Source organism: Puccinia triticina, chromosome 12A (assembly GCF_026914185.1).
Source record: "Puccinia triticina chromosome 12A, complete sequence".
Classification (NCBI taxonomy): Eukaryota; Fungi; Basidiomycota; class Pucciniomycetes; order Pucciniales; family Pucciniaceae; genus Puccinia; species Puccinia triticina.
Genome location: NC_070569.1, coordinates 4,957,771 through 4,975,650, shown reverse-complemented (window position 1 = coordinate 4,975,650; position 17,880 = coordinate 4,957,771). Strand labels below are relative to the sequence as shown.

The 17,880-nt window shown below is 45.4% G+C and overlaps 7 protein-coding genes across 7 annotated transcripts; 4 read left to right on the top strand and 3 right to left on the bottom strand.

The window, feature by feature from the left end:
- Positions 1-412: 412 nt before the first annotated feature.
- Positions 413-1,249, top strand: PtA15_12A481 (uncharacterized protein; the record flags this gene model as incomplete). Its single annotated transcript, XM_053162094.1, has 5 exons — positions 413-477; positions 547-677; positions 753-898; positions 966-1,046; positions 1,112-1,249. The coding sequence occupies 5 exons, from the start codon at positions 413-415 to the stop codon at positions 1,247-1,249; spliced, it is 561 nt and encodes a 186-aa protein (XP_053026046.1).
- A 1,184-nt stretch (positions 1,250-2,433) lies between these two features.
- On the bottom strand, positions 2,434-3,136 carry PtA15_12A480 (uncharacterized protein; the record flags this gene model as incomplete). Its single annotated transcript, XM_053162093.1, has 4 exons — positions 2,434-2,522; positions 2,625-2,872; positions 2,987-3,023; positions 3,127-3,136. The coding sequence occupies 4 exons, from the start codon at positions 3,134-3,136 to the stop codon at positions 2,434-2,436; spliced, it is 384 nt and encodes a 127-aa protein (XP_053026045.1).
- Positions 3,137-5,326: 2,190 nt separating this feature from the next.
- Positions 5,327-7,302, bottom strand: PtA15_12A479 (uncharacterized protein; the record flags this gene model as incomplete). The annotated part of the gene is made up of 6 exons (XM_053162091.1): positions 5,327-5,371; positions 5,477-6,507; positions 6,613-6,892; positions 7,029-7,080; positions 7,175-7,190; positions 7,296-7,302. 6 exons carry the CDS (start codon positions 7,300-7,302, stop codon positions 5,327-5,329), a joined length of 1,431 nt encoding a protein of 476 aa, XP_053026044.1.
- A 646-nt stretch (positions 7,303-7,948) lies between these two features.
- PtA15_12A478 (uncharacterized protein) lies at positions 7,949-8,872 on the top strand (the record flags this gene model as incomplete). Its single annotated transcript, XM_053162090.1, has 5 exons — positions 7,949-8,040; positions 8,116-8,140; positions 8,213-8,311; positions 8,418-8,491; positions 8,611-8,872. 5 exons carry the CDS (start codon positions 7,949-7,951, stop codon positions 8,870-8,872), a joined length of 552 nt encoding a protein of 183 aa, XP_053026043.1.
- Positions 8,873-9,291: 419 nt separating this feature from the next.
- On the top strand, positions 9,292-9,576 carry PtA15_12A477 (uncharacterized protein; the record flags this gene model as incomplete). The annotated part of the gene is made up of 2 exons (XM_053162089.1): positions 9,292-9,409; positions 9,497-9,576. 2 exons carry the CDS (start codon positions 9,292-9,294, stop codon positions 9,574-9,576), a joined length of 198 nt encoding a protein of 65 aa, XP_053026042.1.
- Positions 9,577-11,851: 2,275 nt separating this feature from the next.
- Positions 11,852-13,264, top strand: PtA15_12A476 (uncharacterized protein; the record flags this gene model as incomplete). The annotated part of the gene is made up of 5 exons (XM_053162088.1): positions 11,852-12,378; positions 12,491-12,561; positions 12,647-12,778; positions 12,876-12,972; positions 13,066-13,264. The coding sequence occupies 5 exons, from the start codon at positions 11,852-11,854 to the stop codon at positions 13,262-13,264; spliced, it is 1,026 nt and encodes a 341-aa protein (XP_053026041.1).
- Positions 13,265-13,806: 542 nt separating this feature from the next.
- Positions 13,807-14,755, bottom strand: PtA15_12A475 (uncharacterized protein; the record flags this gene model as incomplete). The annotated part of the gene is made up of 4 exons (XM_053162087.1): positions 13,807-13,928; positions 13,999-14,238; positions 14,334-14,486; positions 14,569-14,755. 4 exons carry the CDS (start codon positions 14,753-14,755, stop codon positions 13,807-13,809), a joined length of 702 nt encoding a protein of 233 aa, XP_053026040.1.
- Between the last annotated feature and the right edge of the window lie 3,125 nt (positions 14,756-17,880).

Sequence of the window (17,880 nt, the reverse complement as noted above, 5' to 3'; positions counted from 1 at the left end):
ATTCCGATGTGGGGCAGCGGTGGCGCATCGCTCCGGTGTCAAAAAGCTGAACAAAGCACACCATGCGATCCCAATGTACAAAGGACGCGATCCAACAGGGTTGGCCAGTGTTGAGAACCTTGTACGCGTGCCAAGCTCCAGATGTATAGACTTATCGCGTACGCGTGATTCACGTGAAGGTGCATCTATGTACACAGTTTATCTTTGAGGAATCCTCGTAGGGCCTTGTGTGCAGTTCGACGCTGGCCCGCGGTGCAGTCTCGGCGCAGCCGTGCAGGGGACGAGCTGACTGGCTTATGTAAGCCCAGAAACTCAAAAGACTCGAATAACTCCAAACCATCCAGGCAAGACATGCCCATGGGCCATGGTCCAGTCTACCACATAACTTTTATCTACCATCAGCATTACGATCATGGGTCTACTGACAATAATACGGAAGCAGCGGAGGAAGGAAAGAGAGATGAGGATCTTGATGCTGTAAGCGATAAGAAAGTCTGTCACCCCCCAAATCAGTAAAACTCACTCTCAATATTACCTCATCTTTAGAGGACTGGATAATGCGGGCAAAACGACTCTTGTGAGGAGGCTCAAGGGCGATCTGGATCTCTCGAAGGTTATGCCCACCCTAGGCTTCAACATCGATACCTTAATTCACCGATCCTACTCACTAAATATCTGTTGGTCCCTTTTTCTTTTCGAAAGACAATCAAGGAGACAGAAGAACTGATTGCTTGAAATCACACAATCCGTAGGGGACATAGGCGGACAAAAGACCCTGAGACCGTACTGGAGGAATTACTTCGAATCAACAGATGCGATCATCTGGGTAATAGATTCTACTGACCGGGCTCGACTATCAGATACCTCAATCGAACTAAACCAACTATTGTTGGAGGAAGTAAGTCCGACATTGTCTCTGTAGACAGGATGGTGAGAAAAGATCAATTCACCGCGATGACTGTCAGCGGCTGGCTGGTGCTTCTTTATTAGTGTTTGCGAACAAGCACGATCTGGCAGGGGCTTTATCCCTCGAAGAGATTGAGCAGGTGAGGACGATTGAATCCTGTCTTCCAAGTCTAAGGAAAAGTGGTCTGACCAAAAAAACTGTCAGGCGCTTGCTCTCAAAGCAAAACCCACCGGTCATCGATATCGCATCATGGCTTGTAGTGCAATCTCAGGTATGAATGTGATGGAAGGCTTGGATTGGGTAGTTGACGAAGTCGCCAGTCGCTTGTATCTTCTTCAGTAACAAAGGTGGGTCCCAATTGGGCTGGTAACCTGGTTCCATCATATCGATTCAACACAACATGGTCAGGCAGTAATCATAACCCCAGCTTCGCCATCATTTAGCTCCGTTCGACTATGTATTCGAAAGCATGGCTATGAGTTTCGACAACCACGTTGGCATTGAGTTAGAGTTACGAGTATATATCGGTCAAATGCACAGTACACTTCCGTTGTCGACTACAAGGTGTATTTTACCATCGATGCAAGAGCACTCGATGCTATAACTGATCGTCCAAAAGCTGGTTGTGGTGTGTTTGTATGTCCAGACCCGAAAACCCACTACTGACCCTTCTTTCCATAGTCACTGGGACTCGGTATTTATTCGGCATTTGCCTTGGAGAAGTTCTTCCCCCACTACCGAACATGGTCACTAATCATCAATCGAGCTCTTTAAGCAAGCGTCCGGGAACTCGGTACCCCAATATCGAAAACCTCAAGGCAGCTTATCCCACGTCTCCAGAAGCATCGCCAAAAAGTTAAAGACACTTTTGGATTGAATTGTCAAAACAAGCCTTGGGTTGGATGTGGCTCCGCGTTCCTCAGTGTACAACTCCCATTCCTTGATGCGGTTCTCAGCATTTAACTCCTGTTCCTTGGCACATGACTTGGATGTCCAACATCACTTTGAATCCATCGAGTAACTTGTCTCCAAGTCCCCCATCAATCAGCCTTTTCAAGGTCGAGTTGACCATGATGGACAGATTCAAAGCAACAGTGGAACCCTCTGATTTATTTGCGAAGGAACAGGAGTTACATCCTGAGGGCCACAATAATGAACATGAGTTACATACTGGGGACACCCTAAGAGCCACTACAACCAGCTGAAGGCTTGTTTCAACAACTTGAGTTAGAAAGTAACCCAATTATCTCGCTGTCTCACATGCTCCTGTGCGTTTCTTTTGAACATTTCTTGTGTCCATACTGCACCCTGAAAGTTTCCGGCAGTCAGAACAAACTGTTTTTCTCACCGGTTGAACTATTCAACATGCGTACATACATATTAAAAACAGTTCACCATCATCCTGAAATCTGTTCCTTCAAATTGATTATGATAGAATATATTGTTCACGCTTCAATCAACAAGTAGACCATAGCATACAGAACCAATAATGTAGCGGATGTTACATACGGATATGGAAAATTGATTCAAAAGGATGGAGAATCAACCAAGACTTCTTTGCCATTTTCCCTGACACTTTTTCTGTCTTTGTCGAGCGACAGGGCCTTCCTCATATCTACGAAACAGTTGGTTGGGAAAGAGCAAATACAAACGTGTCAACATGACAGTCGCAGCGGACAGAAAAACAGGATTGATTAATTCATGTCGTGAAACATACCAAATGCGTCTTCTTCGTCCAAATGGTCACCAACACCACCGCCGGAATAATAGTTCACTACACGTTGATATACCGAATAACCGAAATGTTCATACATCGAGATCGCTAGTGAATTTGATACTCTGACAAATAAGTCGACAAAATAGCACGACTGTTGCTCTGAAGCTGATTCTATCAATTTCATGAGCTCCCTGGCCAGAGAAAGCCTCCTGTATGATGGGGCGACGGTTATCGCACTGACATGCCCGCTGCACGGATTCATTTAGGAATGTTGTTTGTTGCCAGAATGAACAATCGGGATTTAGCCAAGCCGACGGTAGTGTCAGACTTCAAAGAAGAAAAGGAAAAGGCATTCTCTTAACTGGAAATCTTCCTTTTCGCCTTCCATCTTGCCCATAACTGAATGCACCTCAAGTTTGCGGATCAAGACGAGTGAAAGTAGCGAGCTCAGATTTCACCTCGCTTTCACGCCAAGCCAAAAAAGAAAAAGGGATCTGCTCACCGTATCCCATAATTTGACGATTCGGCGATTCGGCGATGTTCATCAAGTTTGGCCATGTACACAGATATTGCAAATAATAGCCAACTGAATAAGTTTCCTTTCATTATAAGGTGACAAAATCATACCCATGCCATAGATTTATACCCAGTGAACAAGGAGAAGAGAGAGATTTTTTTCAGTGACTGGATCAAGATTTTATTGTTGAGGACTTAATTACCGTGTAGGCATCGAGCTGTCAGGAAACAGCACACCACCAATTAGCACTCATATTTTGATTGTAAGGGTACAAGCTTAAAAGCAAGAGCCGGCGATCGAAAAAATTTGGTTAACCACAAATGAACCGCGATTCTTGAGCAGTTGGCAATGAAATCGTCCCAATGAAGATGTAAAAAAGGGCTGGGTATTAATCCCAAGAAATGTCTTACATTGACGTGGTTGAATCGAACTGAAAATCCATCCAGCGAGTTTTATTCAATAAAAGGCAAAACATCATGGTTGAACATCAATGGGCTCGACAGTAAATAAAGAACACCCAGAAACGAAAGGAAATGCTGACATATATCCGACGCTTCGAAGGGCCTCAAGAGGCTCATGTTGAAACTATTTCTACGTCACTTATCTTCCAATTTCACCGAAATAGTTGCAAGTCTTCACTGGAAAGCAGAATGCAGACATTTATTAGTTCCAAACCGCCAAACGATGGAAGCGAAGTGACTGCTTACATGAAAAATGGCGTGGCCCAATGTGGATCCCGAGAACTGAGACTTGGTTCGACACACCGGGCAGTCCCGGGGGCCGCGCGGTGGCGCGCGTGCAGGCGCATGCCCTCAGTTCAAGACCCCCCGGTTTCAGGGCGCGCAAAGGGGTCACAGATTCAATGTGGATAATGAGATTCAAAAGTGCCCGAAATTACTTTGATGACTACATACAAAACCCACAATTGTATTTTATAAAACTTTGGAGGTTGTTTTAGGGCCTTTGTGAACATAATTTTAAAATTTTGGCAAGATGTCCAGAAAAAGGTGGGACTGATCAATCAGTGCAATTGATCAACTTTTTAAAAATATGTTGATAGACAGGTTAAAATGGGTCCTAAAGTTTCACAAATTTCAATTGTGAACCCCCCTATTGAAGGAGAAATGTGTATTTATTCAACAGGAAATCCATGACAAACCCCCTAGAGCATGCCAGGGGGGTTCAACCCCAAGCCAAATAAAATAACTCAAGAAGGGAAAGTTGGGGTGTACTACTTGGAAGTTGAGTTGAACAAAGTTTTGTGGGAACAAGTCCTGTTGGAGGGAACAAAATAGGGGGGTTCACAAGATAAAAATAAAACTGGCCTTTATGAACAATTTTTTAAGAAGTTGCTCTGATCCTCAGGGGACACCCAGTCCTGTACACCTTGCCAGATTTCTAAAAATTTGTTGATAAAGGCCTTAAAATTGACTCTAAAATTTTCTTTTATCCTATTAACCCCTTAATGAAGGTGAAATACTGCTACAAATGTTTTGAGCTGCTACAAAGTTTTGAGCTGTTGTTCATCCAGAACTGCTTCATACTCATAGGCCACAATTTTTTTCAAGGTACAAGTTCCACTTCCAAGCCATCCCCAATGGTCACAAGGAACTGTGTGAAATTAGCTACCCGACCAAAAAAGACTCTGAAAACAAGACCTTTAAAGTAAGTGTTAATCTATCTATATTCTTCTATTCTAGTGTTTTGAAAAAGATCAAGGAATACATCCATTACTCTGCAAAAAAAGCAAGAACATTAAAGAAAAAGAAAACAGAGCAAGAGATGACTTAGTCAAAGAGTGAAAAAGGAAACTGAAGAGGACTGATGACGGAGGTAAGTATCACTGAGTCGCCAAGGGTCGGCATCACACAGACGGAGAAATTAAACACATGTTAAACTGCTCATAGCCAGAGAAACAAAGAATAAAAGAAACTGTCGGATCGCCCCAGTCGTTGTGCGTGGTATACTATGTTTTTTTTTTTTTCAAACGAAAAAACTAAGGAACCGAGGTCTTACTTTTTCCTGTGTTTTCATTTGATGTTTTGTTTTTTCTTCCCTCCTTAGAGAAAAGAGCAATGCGATGAAAGAAAAGACACAAAGAACGGAAATGAAAAGAAGAAAAAAACATCTAAGAGAGAATAAGAGGTGAACGAGAGCAGGCAAGAAACAGAAAATAGAAGGTTTTTTAACCGATGAGGTCTCCAACAGCCGAGTCGATCCCACTTCCTTCCTGCAAAGTTAAAAGAAAAAGTTTTGGTCGAGGGCGTCAGCGCAAAATTCATGCCAGCACAATTGAACAGGAACATAAAGTTAGAGGTGGAAGGGTTTGACTAACTCGGATGGCACTTTCCCAGTATCCGTAAATGATGGTGACTGCTAAAAGGATTCCGGTTCCGCTACCCAAGGCACCCATCAGATCGGCACAAACAGATAGAGCTCCGATCGTAGCCCCACCGAAGGCAGCCGCAGTTGGGATGATTCGCTTGAGTTCTTTGTACATGGAGCCTTCACGATGACCGGCCATGACCATTTGCTGGTCTTTTAGTTGTTTGGCAACCTCTCTTGGCCCGGAACCGGAGACCTCGATCCAAGTCTTGGAGAACAATGCACAGGCCGTCAACATGAAGGAGACATACAATAGGGTGTGGATCGGATCCGAGAAGACGTGGCGGATGTTGTGAGGTGGCGAGATGTAGTAAGCGAATCCAGACTTGGCGAACAGCTGAGACGAGTTCTCGAGTGGCTCCCAGACTCCAAGCAATTTGACCAAGATGTTATCAGGAAATCTGCTGAATAACATTTGCGAGACGATGAACACATTTGAGGTGAGGGCGGATTCAAGCATGATCGGCATGTTGGAAGTGTAGAAGAGCTTGACGGGGAAGGTACCACGTTGGCCACGGAATCGGTTGGATTTGACCGGGATCTCGACTCGGAAACCTTGGAGGTAGATGACGGCCGCGAAGACAACCAGGGTAGCAATCAAGTTCATCACGTTCGGCAATCGATCTCTGTAGAAAGCTTCCTTCAATGCTCGGGTCTTGTCGTTCCAGGTGAACAACAGATGGAACAAGGCAATCAAGGCGCCCTCAAACTCAGGACCACGTCCGGTGTTGATCGTCGTAGGTGAAAAGGCTTTCCAGATGATCGATTCACAAATGTTGGTGGCGATAAAGAGCGAGATCCCCGAGCCAAGTCCGTATCCTTTTTGAAGTAATTCGTCCAATAAGATCACAATCAAACCGGCAACGACTAATTGAAGGATCAGTAGTAAACAGACACCGGCTCCCAAGTCTTTGGGCTGTCCATATAAACCAGTCAAGACGTAAACGGTAGCTTGTCCAAACGAAATCAAGAGCGCGAAAACTACGGGATTGGATAGTGCAAATCAGATGAAGGGGCGGATAACTAGTCAGACGTTTGCTCCCTTTGAAAACAAGATTGATAGATTCATGAAAGAAAGATACTGACGTTTCTGGGCTCCGCCAAAGAGAGCCCGGTCCTCTTTGAGAGTAAAATCGACTTCAACCAACTGGGCACCGGCCAACAATTGCATGATCATTCCACTGGTCACGATCGGCGAGATTCCAAGTTCCATCAACGTTCCACGATTCGAGGCAAGGATAACACGCATCCAGTATAGTGGATCTGAGGAATCGGAGGAGACGATTCCATAGAGTGGGATTTGCGAACAAATCAAGAAGATCAAAAGGGTGATCGCTGTCCATAAGACCTTTTGGTTAAACGGGATCTTTTATCGCACAAAAGGATGGAAGATAAAACAGATCCCATCAGATTCCGTCGACTCAGTTAGCTTGGAGACCTTTGGATTTGTTTGGTGACGATTATTTATCTCCTCTGTTTTTTTAATCTAGATACAAGCTTACTTTTCGATCCGGGGATGCCACTTCTGGCAGGACCCCCATAAAGGGTCGAACCCTGGAGTCGTCAAGAAATACAGCTCGTTTCAGGTGGTTGCTCCCTATGACGTGTAACCTCTTTGGATGTCAAAAATAAAATGTGGATGACTAACAGGTTTAAAAACCGAACTGATTGAGGAAGCAAGCCAAAATAAATAAAATGCAGGGATGATGGTTAAGATTAAGAAGACATAAGCCGAACAAAACCGATGATCCTAGTGAAAACAAGCTCACAACTCATGGTCTTTCTGCACGATTGATCGGTCCAGCAGGTTTGCGAGCTAAAATGAGACGATGGCGATCGGGATGGTAAGCTTTTATCTTATCCTCGCTCGATCATTGAAATATCTTCTTGGTTCTCGGTGACCACTCACTTGGGTCAATCCACCACTGGGAGAAGGACGGGAAGGTAGGAGGCGAACTAGCAGCAGCAGCAAATCGAAGGGTGGTCAGCGGGCAGTTGACCTGATCGAAGGTAAGCAAGGCCGACTTGGCTTTCGCAAACGTAATACGGGGTGTGTACTCGTTTCCTTCGCTGGCTGGTTCTTGATCTCCACTCACCCTGTTTGGTTGCTGGACGTTTTATGGTGGAAGCTTCCTCGGGGGCGACTAAAGACACTCCGGGGGGGATGAATCACTGGGCCTGGTCGACGTGGAACCCGAACGAGGCATGAGACATCCTACAGCCCCCTGCAACGCCTGAATCCGCGTCAGAGCGACCACTTCACGACGCCGTGCAAGCTGTCACAACACGTGGCCCTTCTCAGACGAGTTTCACATCAATACTCTGGAGTTTCACAGGGTGTACAACTCCATGAAGTCACTGACATCAACCAACCCAACAAAAAATACCACCATCCTCGGGCCTCAGTGACAGTACATACACGATGACCATCACTCACATTAACAATCTCGACCAACTCAACAAACTAATCTCACTGCACAAGAACACTATCATCGTAATCGACTTCCATGCACAGTAAGCAAGCCTGAGTTCGCATCCAGAAGGGAGCTATCCTCAGCCTTATTGACATGTTGCGCTGTATGCATGCAGATGGTGTGGACCTTGTCATGCAATCGTTTGAGTGCTTTCCTTTACGTTTCTCACTACATTGGTTGACTCAAAGATCTGTTTTGGAATCGTAATGCAGGCCGATTTTTATTCATCACTGGCCAATTCCAACAAATCACTAACTTTTACGAAATGTGATGTTGACCAAGCAGCAGACGTTGCCAAAAATTACCAAGTGGTCTGTCTCGAATTCATCCCGAAATCAGCCTCGGCTTCACCCAAAGCTGATTCATAAGAAACTCCCTTTGCTAACCGGTACTTCATTCAAATTTGCGTCTCCTCAGACCGCCATGCCTACATTCATCTTCCTGAAAGCGGGGGTGAAGGTCGATCAAGTCAGAGGAGCCGACAGAGCCGGGTAAGACAGATGTTTTAGTTGATAACTTGTCTTGGTTATCATACCATTAACTAAAAAATGATCCGTAAAACTAATAAAAGCTATTTGCCTGCACATCTCCTTGTTTCTGTTCGAATTAGCTTGGAAAAACTAGTGAAAAAGTATGCCGGACAATCGTCAATTCCAAGTGGTTCAACCTTCCAAGGGGCTGGCCATAAATTAGGCACCTCGTCATCATCATCTGCTACCACTAGCACCTCCACAGCTGCGCGCACGGCTCCGAATGTCCAAGCCATTAATACCCAGACTTTGTTTGACCGATGGAACCAGTTATCCGATTATCATAAATTGGGCATCATCTTATTTTCTGTTTATCTCTTCTCAGTCTACAACTCCTCATAGCCGCAAAACAAACAAACACATCAGATATTGTATACATTGATCTATGTACAAGTCACTTCTCCGCTTCATCGATGGACCTGGGCGCGTAGATCCCTCCTTCCTTCCTCGGAATGCTGCTTCTGTAATTTATTCAGCCTTGATTCCCCATTGAAATAGAGGCTGGAAACTATTCAAGGCTGCATGTGCTTGGTACCCGAGCATCACCCCATGAACGTTTATAACTTTTCTATTTTCCTGTGAATTGGTTGCGAGTTCCACTACCAAAGCGCCATCTACTAAAAAGTCAGAGCATTCGCATTCGTCGGGCTAAGTTGACGATTTTGGGCAACCTTCAGGGAGTGAGCTGCCCCGCAGCCCTTCGGTCCGGCCAAGGAAGCTCCCCTGGACGACTCATATCAGACTGATAAGACTGCAAGAGCATGTCCGGACCTGTCCGCAAGGCCCGAGCAGAGGCCGGCTTGGCACAGCCCGTGGGGCGTCGTGGAGAACCCGGGGCCGTTGATGTGCTAGCTGGGCTACGAGCAAAACTCGGCTCCAGTGGGCGTACATAAAAGGGGGTGCTTGGAGGACATGTTGCCTGGGCCTACCCACGAGAGGGCTGAATAGTTTTTTTCTTGCTTTTAGAGACGATTTCAATCTGGTCCGACGAGCACTACGCGGGGAAGAAGCCGGAGCGCCATCTCGGCTGGTCCTCCCGAGACTGAGTGGGCTTGCAACTGGGTCAAAGTCTGACTGACTCGGCGGATTATCAATGCACATGTTTATCACCCAGCCAGGCTGTTCTATAAAAGGATGACTACTGTCCTGGTTTCCCTCCATCATCAGCTTCCATCCTTCACATTTTTCTGAAAGCCTTCCCTGTCAACTATTCCTGCGCTCTAGCCTCGACCCACCCTCAACATCGCACCACACTTTGTACTCAGCTCTCAGCTCTCCAGGCTCCAGCTCTCCGGACTCCAGACTCCAACCGCACAACCACTCTCAGCAAGATGTCTTCCATCCAATCCTCATCACAGCCTCGTCGCAACCTTGCTTTACCGAAGCAATTTGAACAACCTCAAAGCAGCAACTGCGTCCGACGCAAGCATGCCTGTATCCGCCCTTCATCAATTAAGGCTCAGCGAATGCGCATGTCAACTCGAGCTTCCGGCTGCCAGCAAGACATAATATTATCACTCATCAGCCCTCGTGTCGCGCTATCTCCTTGCCTATCATCACCCTCAAAGGTCAATTATTCAATCTCTAGATTGGAATCTGGCGGATGTGCGAAGATCCTTCAAAAAGTCCAGTCTCGTCCGGTTGCAAGTGAACAACAGGAACAGGTCGAGAAGATTATGAGCATAAAGACCGAGGAGAAAGCATACATATTATCCCCTTCGTGGTGTACGCCCAACATTCACAATGCAGCTTCCAAATACCATGTCTCCAGAAGCAGCAAAACCCATCAAGCGGATCGTGATTTTCTGTCGGTTTTTCTCAACAACAACGGCGGCTACTTGGACGATAGCGATGACGAAGAAGACGAAGAAGAAGATGATGATCAACCTGCAGTCAATTCATTCCGAGCCACTGCTGCGTTCCTCAGAGGGATCCCTTCCGCCTTCCAAACACGCGCTTCAAGCGCAACTGGCGACTCTTCTTCCAGCAGCAATCTCTCATCTTCCGCCAGCTCTATGCGAACCAGCGCAGATTCTTCCCCCAGCTTCGCCCCCCTCTCGCGCCATCAGTACTACTGGGAAAGAGTCCAACCCACTCAGCCCGCAACACCACCTCGAACGCGATCTCGATTTATTTTTTTCAAAAAAAAAACCACTTAATCTTCAATTCTTTAATCTTCCTTTCCTTTCTCGTAGTTTTTTTAGTAGTTCAGTATCAGTTTCCGTGTTTCTCTTTGTTCGTTTTTCACTTTCTTTTTTCAGTCTTTTTTTGTTGAAGCAGCATTAGTTTTTTGATTTAGCAACGCAATTTGATTCAAAACAAAAATGTTCTTCGACACCTCCAGATTCCTTTCGCCCTGGGATTGGCAGCAAGTGTCTTCCAACTAGCCTTCAAACCTTAAAGAGATCAGGAGGAGCAAGGGAGAGCCCAATCTACGATGAACTCACTCATCCAGACCTTGCTCATCGCCTGTTCCCTTAACTTGCACTAACTTGGGGCTGAGCGTCACTGTCATCAGATATTCTCAGAATCACTTTCTCCGGATAACAAAGGTGTTCCCTCGTCTGTTTCGTAAGAAACATCGGAACATATTGAATCGCCCTGCTGTGCAGGTGAATTGGGGCGGGTTGGGTCTGATATCGAATTAACAGATGCGTTTTTCCGAAGAGGAGGCCCTGCCGGTGAGGCGGTTGGAGACGTAGGGCAGGTATCGGAATGGGCAACTCTGGTTCATTGGGCAAAAGAAATGCACCGTTGATGGATGGTCAAAAGAACATGGTTTCAAAGGACATAATACCAGAAAGGGAGTCTAGGCAGATAAAGTTGCTCGAGTACTTTCTTGAACGCGAAGAAACTGTTGAAGGCTTCAAATTTAAAGGTGGTATTGAACTTCAATATTTTTGAAGGCAAATCCATCACGCCCAGGACTACATAGGACACACCACGTTGTCTATCTTCTTTGCCCATGCCGTTGTGGACCTGTTGTATGCGGCTCTGCCTCTTTCTACCTGACTGTTGTTTGTCTTGTTTCAGTGCATCTCTTGGGCATGGAAACCCTGAAGCTTTCTCGCCTCTGCTCAGTCAGTTTTTTAAATATATCTTTTTTGCGCAGCGCTTTTTAGCATTCTCCGCAGCCGCAGCTTTTAGCCCCAGACTCCTTTCGCGCTGCAGACCGGAGCTGACTGTCATCTCCCCGAGCGGCCAGTTTGAGTGAGGCATCGGAGGGGACGGGGACCGAGGTTGACAGCCGGAGGAAGTCTGCAAGTGAAGACGATGACCTTTTGGATATGACTCATGTGATCCGGGGAAAACCAACATTAAATGTCGTTGCCACTGATCGACATCTCTCCGTTCCTTGACTCGTCTTCGACCCCGGAGACTCTCCAATCGATTGCAGATAAGATCCATACAGCCTGTAGGACGACCGGGTTCTTTTATCTTACTGGACATGGCGTCCCGGTGGCCGAGCAGAGCCAGATCTTGTCGACGACGCGGGCGTTCCTAGTGGATGGTACCGACGCGGAGAAAGAGGCGCTGTCGATCACGACGAACGACCATGCTAGGGGATACCAACGGATAGGCGATAACGTGACCGGGGGGAAGGCCGACTGGCACGAAGCCCTCGATCTTTATGCTCCCTCACCTTTCGCCGTAAACGAAAAGGATAAGGTTTTGGCCGGCCAGAATATATTCCCTTCGCGCCCCGCCGAATTCCAATCCGTCGTCGAGAATTGGGTACAGCGTATGTGTGCTCTGGGTCTCGTCGTCATGAGGGCGACTGCAATGGGATTGAAAATGTCACTATCTGAAACCGAAGATTTGCTGGATCAGGTCCGGACCTCATTCTGGTCAATTCAAGCCACTTCTTTAATTCTTCTGCTCTTGCTTCCGTTCTTTTGCCCTTCCATCAAAAAGTTTCTCATGTCTGGTTTGTTTGTATTCAATACTCTCTCTATGTAGGGTTTTGCGTTGTATCGGGTATCCCCCCTTACCATCCACCCACGATGGTGTTTCGTGCGGTGCACACAAAGGTTGGATGATCACCGTTACCATTTTCAGGTCTTGTTAGGAGAGGCTATATAGCTGGATTGACTGTGGGCGAACGAACGATTCTAGATTATGGCTGTTTTACTTTTTTGCATGCGGATTCAACAAAAGGATCATTGCAGGTCTACGTGCCCAAAGATGCTCATGAGCAAGACCCGGAGTACCATTGGATCGAGGCTAATCCAATCGAAGGAGCTTTTGGTAACCGAGTTTCCTCGACTACCTACTAATTCCCAACGCTCAAGGAAAACGCAGAATTGATAGCCTTTGTTCATTATTTCCTTCTTCTTCTGGCCAGTGGTCAACATTGGGGAAATGTGGGAGACGTGGACCAATGGACTGTATAAAGCTACGCTGCATAGAGTGATCCACAAGAGTGACAACTACCGAATCTCGTTCGTGTGGTTCTCTTCAGACGAAATGACCTAACAAGTTGTCCAATGAAACTGGGCTGACGGTGCTGCCCGCTATTTACGGTTTGTTGACAGAGTCCCCTTCTTCTATGAACCGGCATTTGACGCCATCGTGGCCCCTTTACCGGCGGCCGTAAACTTGCAACAACATTTGCAAGGTAAAACGCAGGTGGAGATCACTAAGCAAGCGGTAAAGTATGGCGATTTTCTGATCAACAAAGTCGGCGGAAACTTCTCTAGTTCACCCAAGGGTCCAACACGGGATCGATATTGATTTTGGAGTATCCAGTCTTGAGATCGACCCTTCCTTCCACTTAAAATTACCATTGTTGTACGATTATCCCAAGTCTGCGTTGTATTATCATGTCAACGGCGATAGTTAACAGTTGTCGATCACTCAAAGATAAGTGTGAAATCATACAGGTGTAAAGATGTTTGCGATTAGACCCAATGGATTCCAACGTTTTGGGTACCGCAAGCCATGCAAATGACACGACAGGCTCTGATGATGTAACGGTAAGCGAGGCTACTTTGGTGGATTCGCTGTGCTTTGATGGATATTCAAGAGGCCTTCAAACGTAGATGGTATTATAAAGGTGCTAATCTCCAAGGAAACATTGAACTTGATTTCTGATTTCAAAATTGGAGAAAATCGAAATGGAGAGAAATAGAGGCCTAGGCAATTTGTTCGAAGCTCTATGTAGTCGAACCTCAACCAATACGACTTATCGATTCAAATTGCAAGAGAAAAAAATGATGCGACTGCAGCAAACAGCCAGGATACAGGGTCTATTTCCAGTCACGAAAAGACCATGATCATTGTTGTAGAGCATGGGGATCCAGTTGGACTTTTGGTGAGTCGGCGGGGATAGTAAAAAGAGACTCAGAACAACGCGCCCTAAATTTCTGGAGGGTTTGTTTGCGGATTGCCGATTCGACTGATAGATATAGATTGAATCAAAACAGATAAGTCTTAGTCCGGGATAGAGATGGATAGCTGGTACTTGCCAGCTAGCTCGTCATGGACCATTCTCCGCTTCAGTTCAGCCGTGTACACTTCAGCTTCTAGCTGTGACTTTTCCTTGGACGAAATCTTCTGTTTGTTTGAAGCTGTGGTATCCTGAGTGGATTGGGACGACAAATCGACCGGGTTGGATAAGCGTTGGATGGACTGATTCCTTTCGAGGACCGACCGATCGACGACTTCTATACAAGACCTGATCAACTTTTCCCGGCTCAACCAACTAGCTTTATCATTTAGGCCAAAACTTAAAAGAATGTTAGTAACAAGTATGATGTGCACCAAATTTTCTTTCTCAAAAAAAATAACTGAGACACTTCACCAGTTAACATTTTCCAAAACTCTGCGCACTGGCTCGGGGAAGTCTGCGTTTGGCTCATGCGATGGTGATAGTCAGAGGAGCCTAAGAGGACGAAGGATCGATTGAGAGAGACGGTGATGGAGTCATCCAACTTGCGAAACCGCTGCAGTTGCCCTGTGGATTAAATGTTATCATCTCAGTTCACCATGTCCTGAATGGGTTGTGGTCTGTCGAACAAGAAGAAAAAGTTACTCACTTCGAAATTCTGAGATATTCGAACATAGTGATGTTCTTGGCAGACTTCCCGCATTGGTTTCTTGAGCTGTTGATGTGTTCAGTGCCCAATCTGGTGAAGCCAGCTGGGCTTCAAGCCATTCGGTACCGAGAAGCGGCGAGGTGGATGGAGGAGGGTGAGACTGGGGCTGGCCATCACCAACCGACATCTTCGTGATAAAAGTTTGGCTGAGGTTGAGAAAGACAAACACACGCCGCGGCCAATTAAAGGGCTTTGGGGTCTGACTTCCACCCAGCAAAACACCCCATCCTGTCTCCACAGGCTCCAGGCGGAGGTCAACGGATATGCTGAACATGCCCAGATGAAACTCGACACTCACAATCCCTCAACAGGCAATCCCCCACTCACTTGTGGTGTTTGGGGTTGGAATGCACTCAAGGGCTTAAATCACATTACTTTCATAAACTCCTTTGCAGGTGAACTGAATCAAAGTAATCATTGCCCTTCACAATATACCATTCAATGACAATTATGGTGTTCAAAGTTGGTTTGAATGTTTTTATGCATGCATAAATCATAAAATCATAAAAATATTTTGGTGAGGAAATTTTGTATTACATAATCAGACAGTCATATCCCCTGCAAAAAAGATTTTATGATTTTATGATTTATGCATGCATAAAATTATGCAAACCAACTTTGAACACCATAAATGGTATGAGGATGTATGCCATATTTTGAATAACTTTTCTCAATTGTGTTTGATAGGCATAATACTATGAGTGAGTTTTCAGCAAAAAAGAGTATTCACTCCAACCAGTACCAGATATACTGTGCAAGATATCCAGTGCTGTGAAGGAATTCATGCCAGGATATTAGCCTGTCCACTCTCAGCTATTTGGCCTAGTGGTCACTGGAGGACTTCCTGTTGAGATCTGCAGACCTCCCAGAAGTGATCTAGAGCCAAAAAAGCTAGATTTCGCTGCAAAAATCTAGACTTTTTGGGTCTAAACCAACATCTGCGGGGGTCCCAGATTGCACAGGAAGTCCTCCACTTGTCTCCTAGTTTCTGTGTTTGACCAAATAGTCTTTCCTGTTTCTTGTCTGTCCAAGTGGTCAACCTGTTTCTGTCACAGTAGGACCCCAGAGAGCCCCTACCAAGCCAACATATGTCACACGTATCTGGGCAACATTTTTTTGCAAAATGCTCCTGATGTAATTCAGCGGATACATATCCAAATTGAATTTTTGTCCCAAGATGATCCTGATGTGGTCGGTATCTTTTTGGCATTTCCTGGAAACCAAAAACCAAAACCAAATATTTGGGTCTTGGGTTCAATTCCCACCCCAAAAAGGGTTTTTTCTGCCCAATTGGTCCCTTTAGGCCTTTATTGTTCAGCATCCTCCTCATGTACACCATATCTAAACCAGGTCTATTTGGGAAAAACCCAATTTCCCCACGTATCCAAAACCCGGAATTCCAGGAATTTACATGTGTTGGCTTGGTTGGGGCTTTCTGGGGTCCTGTCTGACCATGTGATCAAATTACTATCCTGAGTTAATGTAGAGACTGTAAAATGAAGATGTGTCTGGTGAGAGTCGAACTCACGACCTCAGCTATGCTGAGACACATACTAGAGTGCTGCCTTTACCAACTAGGCTACAGACGCTCGTGGCTGCCAGCTGGGTGGTTGGTTGGTAGTGCTCATGGGTCGATCCGACAGCCCTCCATACTGTGGTGATACATCATGGTAGCAGACTAACAGACAACTCAACAGTTAATTGTCCACCTGTCTTGGCCCCCTTGGACCCTACCAGGGGGCTCTCTAGTTGTCTCTACTTCAGTTGCTCATCCTGTGTGAAATTATCAAGTCCAAGCATTTTCATCAAGAACCACCTGCACCACAATCTCTCAAAGCTCCTTGTTCAACTCCATCTTGAGCGTAGATTCATAAGTTTGACACTTCCTGTCAACTTTGAATAAATCTGGAATTTCAGATTTTGAAAGGAAATCTGAAATTTGGAACTCTGGATTGAATCAGATCTGAGTTTCCAGATCAACAGGAAGTCCTCCAGTGGAGTACTTCCTGCCAATCTGGAAACCCAGATTTTCTCAGATTTTGCAGGGAAATCTGGCTGATCTAGGATTTGGACAATCAAGCCATGATTTCCCTGCAAAATCTGCAAAAATCAGAGTTCCCAGATTGACGGGAAGTCCTTCAGTAATAAATCCGGGATACTGTGTATCCCAAAGCACACTCTGCTGTAGGGGTTTTCCAAAGCACACTTTGTTGTGTGATTCACCAGGGGGTGATTTGTTGCACTCTCTAGAGAGTGCCAGACCATAATTTCTCTCTGTAATTCTGCCAGTAGGGAAACATTTCCCATGCATAACTCAATTGTGGGCCAGCTGTATTTTGATACTAAACTCATACTGAGTTGTTCCAGATCCAATCTTGTGGGTTCTGGTGAGTCAAGCTCAACTAATGGGTGTCTCCAATCAATTGCTGGTATAAAAATTGATCATCCACTGGCCATCAAATGGAGATACCCTCCACTTGAGTACCAGTATTCCAACTCCCAAAAAATCCTCAACCAATTTTGGGTCCTGGAGAGCCGCGACGGACGTCAATTGGCGGTCCTCAGGATGTCAGCAACATTTGGGGGTTGGAAATCTATTTTTTGGGAGTCAATTTTTCAACCCCCTATCTAAAAGTCTGTCCTACTTAAGTGAAATGTGATAAGATAAATCAACACCACATTGTTTCACCATGCACATGGAAAAAAATGTACCTGTGATTAATTGATACTATGCAGAGGAGAAAATTTACAAGAAATATGTATTGAAAAATATGTGAAGACAATCAATCTAAAAGAAAAAAGGTGTACATAACCCAAGCTGAGATTTGTGTGAGCATTTAAGAATTAACTGATCACCTTGTAGTTCTCAGACAAGCTGTTGAATTATTTCTCCATCTGGTTTCAGAAGCAAGGGGATATTAATGCGCCTGTTAATATCCACTGATCTAACCCCCTTTGCCTTGGCAATTTTTCTTTGTGGCTCTAGAACCTGCATCCTTCCAAAGTTGTAGGTAAAGGTGTGAAAATTGTACAATGAGTGGTCCTGTAATACACCAGGTGTATATTCCCAAATGACAAGCTATTCCCACTTCAGAATTTAAAATTCTTCAATGTTCCATAACTTAGTAAAAGCAGTGGGGAAAACTGAATCCAGTATATTCACATTTCATGTTGGTGGGAATCAAAGTGGATGGGAATCATTGAATTAGGTGTAGGTCTTATTGAGACTTGCTCTTGTGAAACTCCTTGTGT